Source organism: Anarhichas minor, unplaced genomic scaffold (assembly GCF_050575085.1).
Source record: "Anarhichas minor isolate MPS153535 unplaced genomic scaffold, ASM5057508v1 ptg000074l, whole genome shotgun sequence".
Classification (NCBI taxonomy): domain Eukaryota; kingdom Metazoa; phylum Chordata; class Actinopteri; order Perciformes; family Anarhichadidae; genus Anarhichas; species Anarhichas minor.
In genome coordinates, this window is record NW_027466520.1 from 7114773 (window position 1) to 7123238 (window position 8466).

Here is an 8466-nt window from a genome sequence, read left to right on the forward strand (position 1 = left end):
ATTAGGATGATTCCAAAGTGTCTCTGCCAAATGAAAGCACTCGTTATTCTGCTTTGACTTCAGTTTGGGAGATAATCACGCTTTTACTTCCAACTACAAATCCTTCATGCAAATTGTTGCAGTCGAGCTGTAAGGGTTAGTTGTCTTTCACCACACGCAGCATCTTTGCCTCAAACTATTTTTTGTCTGTTAGGGAGTAGTGCAAGAGTGAACAAGGGAGTGATCGTGGACTCAACAGAGGTCTTAAAATCTGTACAGCAATAAAAATGGTGAATGTGTAATTTGTCCCATCGTATAAGGTGCAAAAACAACCAACAGAAGACTTGGGAGATGTCATTCAAACAAAGTTACACCCACACACTCCTGAGAAAAAGTCTCATGGGTGCAAAAAGTGAAAAAGCCACCCTTCAACTCTGACTGCGATATGGTTACTTTATGTTAAACTAAGACGTGATTGTAATAGTCGTCTGCGGTAAAATGAGCAATTGTATTCCTGCCAGCTATAATAGTGCTTCATCTATAAACTGCCACACCGTATCACCTTACCTCACTTCTTATTTCCTCTGAATAGCCTAAACACCCTAAACAGAGAGAGGAAAATGTTTTTTTTTTAGAATGACCTGAAGAGACGTTCCCAAAGGAGGTATCCTCACAGCGCTCTCTCTCCAGCTCGATCTCGTTCACCACGTCACACATCTGCACCGACAACACCTGTGGAAGAGGCAGAAAGCACTTTTAGGTGTCAAGAATCAAACATGCTTCCATCACACCGCAATTAGGCGCTGAAAGAATTCATTTTCGGTGAGGTTGAGGCTGGCCGACGGGTTACAGCCCAGTGAATATGTGCCAGTAAATATTTTATTCAGCATTTCCCTCTAGCACATTCCTGCAGCGATGGCCTCTCATGCCATGTTTTCCTATTACAGCGAACCCCTGGCTAATAATACACAGAAATGTTCTGAAATCCCTCTTGCCTGGCAAATAGATGCTATCATGGAAATGGATTAGGATGTGGAGAAGGGAGCCACTGAGTAATCTACTGTGATTGTTCATCTGTGTCAACAAAAGGCTGAAAAATGCGGGCTGACAGCCGCATGGCGGAAAGCCGGTGGGTCAATGAAAATGTGTAAGACGAGCGCCGAGGAGCTTGAGAAGGTCAGTGGAGATGGAGAAAGAGAGAGCAAATTCATGAACTCCCAAGAAGGAGCTTTACCCTGCTACCAAAGCTACAACGCATACAAGACTCAAGGCAGCAAAAGGTCAAAGAAGAGAAGAGCGATGCAGCCTAAAAGCGCATAAGATATTAATACAATTCGTGTTCTGCTAATTGGTCCTTGTAGATGTCTTTAGTTGTCCGTTTTATGAGCCGCCACCACCAAGGTGCAGCTGTCAAACACAAAATGATCCTCATCAATCATCCACAAATGCCCCGTTTAGTCCAGGGCTGAGCTCCCAATACACCAGACACTGATGTAAACAGCAGTCTGTAGCGCACTGCTCACCTCCGATAAGACCAACACACCAAACTGTATTTATTTAAAAAAAGGACACCTTTGAGAGCAACAGCAACGCTCTTGTTCTTAATATCTCTCACAGCCTTGTTGAGCATATGCATGGTAGCGTAATGAGTCAATGTGATGAGGCAGAATAAACCCAGAAAAACGCTTTGTTCATCATTTACAACCAGGAGTAAGTGTACTATCTAGCAAGCCTGTTGTACTTCTTGATATCTTTTGGTGCAGGAATATTTACGAGCACACGAACACGTCAACACAAAATAGAATTTCTGCAAGGAGCAGATGATGCAGCGCTAATTCAGACACTCAATTCCAACAGTGTTACAGTCACCTGACATGGAGAATATGTAGAAAGGTTGTTGTTTTTTTAAATCAAATTATTGAAATTCAATTGTTTTTTGCTTGTAAAAAATAAATAAATATGCAGAATTTGTTCCTGAATCAATGCATGAATCAAAGATATAACATATCAACTTTGAAGAACAAGTGGAGATGAGCTGGTATATGTACAGCTGGGCTGATTAGGGATAATGGGAAGCAGGTGGGCAACTGCAATGCTGATGAGGAACAGGTTATTGAAGAGGAGGGAGTGGCTGGAGTCACATTTAGAGATACGAGAGGGGAGCAGGAGGAAGAGTCACATTTAGAGATACGAGAGGGGAGCAGGAGGAAGAGTCACATTTAGAGATACGAGAGGGGAGCAGGAGGAAGGAGTCACACAAGCAGAAAATGGCCATGAACAAGTTTGGAAAAGCAGATTGTGAAACGTGTGTAGAATTTGATACGAGATGTTTTCACATTCATCTGTTGAAGTTTCTCTGTGCTCAACTTTTAACTTGTGTACGAACGAGTATGACTTTGTTTCAAACTAATGCTCATCTTTACACTCATCAGTAGCAGAGACGCCATCTTTTTAAATACATAAGCTCTGGTCACATGACAGTCACGTTATATTAGCCGTGCACCATCCAATCCACACAAAAACGCCCAGTTATGTTGCATATAAGAAAAGCCCGATTCATACATATAATATACAAAAATGTAAGGGTAAAGGTAAGAACTGTGCAGTTCATAAGAATAACATCAGGCCAGTAGCTGCCATATCTTCTATATACAGTATATTGAATAGGTGTCTCTATATTGGAAATGTCCCTAAAACATATAGTAATAAGAATCTACAATAAAGAGCCCAAAGATAATCACAAGGAAACAACATCTACATCCGGAGTAACCAATAGTACAAAAATAATTGAACAATACTGATCACTATAAATCCAGAGTCACAAATCCTTCTAAATAGTTATCCGAAACAGTCCTCTCCTCAGCAGCAGACAGTCACTTTTGTGTCCTCTTCGAGGACATATGACAGCCTCGATGCCAGTAAATGGACAGCTACTGGACTTGCTGCATCATGATTACGAATGGCACTTCTGTGTTCAGGTTTGGGCTCTCGTTGTTTTTCCAATATATATGAGGCCGCATCAGAAACAAGTTACAAGCAGAGTATTTTATATGTTCCTTAAACATGTCGGTAAAGGACCTTTAAATCCTACGCATAAGGGTTTTAGATTTGTCTCAATGTAAGGTTGATTTCCTAATATACTGCTGTAGCTAAATCTATTAACCAAACAGCAGAATGAGCTGTTTACGTGCAAGCATTACACCATTGCATCAAGGTAAACAACAGAAATCTATGCCATACCTCCATGTTATCACTTCTCAACACAACATTTCAGAGCCTCAGTCATTGCCTCACTCACTCTCTCCCCCCCTCTGATGAGGTCGTCTTGACACTATCACAACCAACAGAACTTTGCTCACAGGAGTCTCTGCCTGCAACCGATTACAGCAGAAAATCCAACATATCCTGAAGTAATAGCAGCAGCACAGGCCGGGAGGCAGGAGATTCATCTGCAAACATTATCCGTGCAGAGCAACACGGACGGAGGAGGAAATCTCATGTTGGTCAGACCCTTTGGTAACCTTATTTTTGATTAGCATGAAATTGATTATCGGGCAGCGTAACAGCGGCGCACTCAAGACGGGATTTAAGTCTAAAAGACCCACAGAGGGTAAGGTAATACTTTGAGAATGTTCTACAACCTGTTCAACCTGGTCTATCAGTGACTTTTATCTCTGTGTGCTATATGATATAACAGCACTGTAATGCTAATATCTAGTAGAGCTACTGTTACATTATTTAAGTTTGATTAATAAAAATGATATTATAAATAAATATATATTATTAACGATAAAATCAAGCAGGGTGACTGCTCCACATAAGCTCCAGTTATTTTTGATGATTTCGTTGATTGCACATTTGTTAGGGAATTTGCACTTTAAAGGAAGGAAGGAAGAAGGGTCCTGTTGTAGAAGGTCACTGAGTCAAGGTCTAGTTTTAGGATCTTTACTATTTATGTTTTTGGCTATAAACGAACTATACCACAGTCGCATGACTTCACATCTAAGATAAAGGTGCTAGTCAGCACGATGACATTTAGTAGTGTCATTAAACCCCTTGTTAGCATTGTTACGACACATAAAGTTTCAAAATTCAAGTAAGGTATTAACTGGCATATTTTATGTCGTAAAACAAAACATTTCTTAAGCTTTTGTTCACCACAGTCCTTATTTTAGGCATCTAACCAAAAACACATTTTAAAAAAAACATTGACTTTGAGACAAGGGAACCGGAAGCGCAAAAATGTGTACAGTGTTTAGCTACTAACTTTGTTAAACACCGGGTGAGCAGCTTTAGATACTGAATAGATATTTTCCCTTTGAGCTGGTGGAAGACCAAAAACAGAGCTAAAAGGAGAGTGAATATTGGACTTATTTTGGGCCAGAAACCAGACTCTAAATAAATGCTATTGGTTTTCACTGGATGTGAAACGAGGCAATTGTTAGCCTGTTAACATGTTAGCCTTATCGACGTTCAGCTTGTTACACTGCCCCCTAGTGGCCAAAAACAGCAAAGAAAATAGGCATAGCCACAGTAGGAAAAGCAGAGGTGTAAATAATTGAATTAACAATGGCTTCCTCCTTTATTTGACATGCTGACTCATTGTCACACTTGAATATAACGGAGCCATCGTTAGTAACACCTGTGCTTCTTTTCCTATGACAGGTCAAAATGTCTGCTGTGAAAAAAAGGCCTCATCATGATGCGTGTGTTGTGTGTGGAACACTTAAATGAAGACATTTTAAAATTAAGGCACAGACTGGGTTTTCTCTCTAAACTAACAAGCTAACAACCCAGATTTACAGTTTGATTTGATATAAAGTGGGGCGTTGTTTTCATTTCTTCTGGCTTCTGGGAAATACAAACCAGTGGCAACAAACCTGAAGTTCCCCCTAATGCTGCGTAAACAGTAGAAAAACTGGAACAAAGTCCCTCATCAGGATCAAGCTCTCTTCATTGCATGGATAGTTTATTAGTTCATATATACTAAGCCTGTATATTGTGAATAGAGCCAGAACACACAAGGAGGGAGACCAATGATAACAAAATAACAACATTTCCTCATGTATGACGATACAACAGACAGGAAGAAAAGGTCCTGTCCTGGTGATTTATGCTTGAGCTTAAAACGCTGATGACAAATATGAAGTACCAGTTAGATAGGTTGAAAACTTATAATTGATGAAATGAATACTTTGGACAGCCATGATTTTTACTGTAGTGGGCAATAAATCAAAATGTCAATCCCAAACTATGCAGATGATAAGCGGACCTCTGCAAAGCCTTGGGGACACACACAGTGTCTCCATGAGCAAAACATCCCATAAATACCTGCCAGCTTTGATAGCTTGTTAGCACAGAGCCCATCACGACGGCTGCCAGGCTCGTTGCTTCGGGTTTTTTTTAGTGATTGCTGTCATTTCAAGAGGCTGCCAGTCTTGTTTTGTTTGAGTACAAGATAACGATCAAATAAAAAGCGAGGCAAGCTGACAGGAAAATGAAAGAAGAAGCTTGTGTCTGTGTGCGTGGCCACACAATGCAGAGTAATGTGTTTATCTCCATCCCACGCTTCACTGGAGAGCAACATCTACATCGTGCGTGTAACTTGTCAGCCTCATGTGGTTTCACTTGGGGTTCGTTAGCCGCTGAGCTGAGTGTGAAAATTGGGCACAATTTGATTTAACACTTTTCCAGCCAAACAAACATCAAGACCGAAATTACCAGTGTGTTAGGTTCCAATAAAAAAATCTCGAGATAGGAATTAGAGGTGAATATTGAATAAACGGAGTCCAAAGTCTGAGCACAGACAGACAGCGATAACTTCTTTCTTTAACTTGTAACTAACATGATGTTTAATAATGAATAAGATATCTGCTAAACTAAGGTATAAGATTATTTCTTTAAAAAACATTTTTTGTTGTTTCTTTCGGGTGGTTTCATGTTTGGAAAGAGGCAGGAAGGAGAAGTCATTCTCGCCCACCCTCCTTATCTTCTCTTCTCCCATCTGCATAGTGTTAAACAGATAACGGGGACATCCAGCAGCCACTGACATGCACTTTTTAACCACGCATGGGATTTTCTGTGCTCTCAACATCACATTTCCTCACTAGAAATATTGATGAAACGTGTCAGCAGGCACTTAAGACTGTGGAAAGCACAGGGAAGCAACACATCGTCCCTGGCTAAATGTTTTGGTGCCTACAAGAGCCACTAAAATATGTCACCAAATGACGTATCTGGTTGATCTTTAAAGCAGACATCTGAGAGTTGTCAGAAGTGAAGAGAAAGACATTTTCACACAGTCGTTTGTATGTTCACAGACTATTCTGCCTGGAAAGAGCTTCAGTGAAGGCCTTAAAGGAAGTCATGCTGAGTGTCAAATTACTAAAATCCACCAAAAATCTGTAACTACCTAGAATCAGACTTCTTTTCCATTTTCTTTCACACATTTGTGAAATTGTAACAAACAGAAATTGTCATTCCTGATCACTGAAATCCTACTGATGGCCGTCAGAGAGATGCAGAAGTCAGGAGTCGTGCAGCGAGAGGAACAGCAGCAGAGCACTTCTGACATTTCTTAATGGAGATGAAGCCCTTTCAGGAAAATAAGACATAACTGCAGGGGACACTTGGTTTTTAACAAGCCTAATGAAAAGACCAAAAATCCCACGGCAATTTAGGGCAGGCCAATGGGTTTTGTTATCGTGCTACCAGATGGATAATTTCACTTGAAATCCAATAAGTCCCTAAAACAGTGTTTATTGAAGTCCGAAGATCCATACAAGTGTGCACCCGCATGTGCACACAAAAGTCCCTGCAGCAAAGCACTACTGCACTGACGGAAGTGGAAATGCTCAAAGGATTTCCCTCCAATAATCTAAACCCAGAGAGAGCACACATATGAATTTAATAATTGAGAATATAGTTCAGTTAAATTTCTGTGGCCGAGGCTACTTGGGAGAAGAGAGTTATTTATGAGATGAACATATTTCAGCTTGTAGCTGTTCAGCAGATGCTAATTGACTAACATATTAAAACAAATAGGCTACTTCTTTCCAATTGAAAAGGCGTCTGATCAACCAATTATCTGATTGTCATTAAAACTGAAAACCAGCAGGTAATAAACCCCTCTGATACAGAGGGATTGACTTCAGATTAACAACATGTTAAAGTGGTATTTCATTTCAAAGATCGGGTATTTAATGACAATCTCACCACTTCAATTTTGAGTTTGGGATGAAATATGTTCCTGAATTCTTAAAGTCAGATGTTTCATGCAGGAGACATCATGGATTGAGAACATCCATAAAATAAATTTAAAAAAAGTAAAATTGCTTAAAATAGGTTAAAATGCCAGATGATATATCAGTATAAATACGCAGGGACTAAACACGATTTACATTCACATAGACAGACAGATTATGGAGCAAGCAAAATGTGATGTTGCTAAAACAGAAATCCTAAAACAAGCTGAATCATGATTTCCAAACTCATCTGTGTGTCAGAAAGGTTCATCTCGCTCCTGCTCGCTCAGTGTTAGAAGTGGCTTTATGAAAACGAAAAGCCCTTCACTTCAGCGGACTCTTCACCACAAAGACGCTTTTTAAATAAAAGACGCAACATTGTTAAATCAAACGACAGACGACTTACTTTTGGCAGATGTCCGTAGAACAGCAATAAGAAGAACAGCTGCGATTTGTCCATCCTGTCTTTCAGTGCGACACTTTTCTTATTAAAGCCTCCTCGATATCTGCAAAAACTCCTTTGTAAACACGTCAAAGTGCGTGTGGAGACAGCGACGCTGTGTTTACGTGCGTTCAGTAGTGTGACATAAACCGCTGCTGCCGCTCCATCGTACTGCGCTTTTCTCTGTGCGCTCCTCCAGCAGGAGAAGCTGCATCTGTTTCACTGAACCGATCCTCCACCTCTCCTTCTGGAGCGACTCCACAGCCATCACACTCCACCTTCACAAGAGGCGGCTTGGTCTTAACGCTAATGGACTAATGTGGTTAAAGAAGAAAGAAGACGCTTATTAATTATTGTTTGACACGTGAACCAAATGTAGTGCAGTTTTTTTTTTTTATTTTAAACGAATTTTAGGAACTTCTTGCAAAGAAAAATGTATTGTTCTATATTAGGAGTTCATGGAGATAAGCGGTATGTGGCGCTAATTCTCCTATCAAGTTGCTATTTTACCACTTCAGAAGAAGAAAACTAACGAAGAAGATTTAATTAAAATAGTTGCAGTGTGACGTCAAATCGCTTTTACAAAATGTAGAAAACATGATGGAATCCATGTTTGATTTGAGGAATGTTTTCTTCTTTTGTGAGTTAAGTCACACGCTTAATAAGAAATAAGTATGTTTCCATTGAACTTTGCTGCATTTTGCTGTAATCGATGCACCAACTTTTCCACCTCAGACAAGTGTACAAAAATATTTTTGCAATATTTTGAGTCTGTTTCGTTGTTGTTTTTTCGTATTTTAG

General features: G+C 40.0%; 1 protein-coding gene across 1 annotated transcript in view; it reads right to left on the reverse strand.

The window, feature by feature from the left end:
- The window catches only part of vipr1b (vasoactive intestinal peptide receptor 1b), a 30694-nt gene extending 23011 nt beyond the window's left edge, over nt 1-7683 (reverse strand). The window contains exons 1-2 of the mRNA XM_076080398.1: nt 7630-7683; nt 621-711 (exon numbers count right to left, since the gene is read on the reverse strand). Of these exons, the coding sequence (XP_075936513.1) occupies nt 621-711; nt 7630-7683 (145 nt within the window). The remainder of the gene's footprint in view (nt 1-620; nt 712-7629) is intronic.
- Nucleotides 7684-8466: the final 783 nt, after the last annotated feature.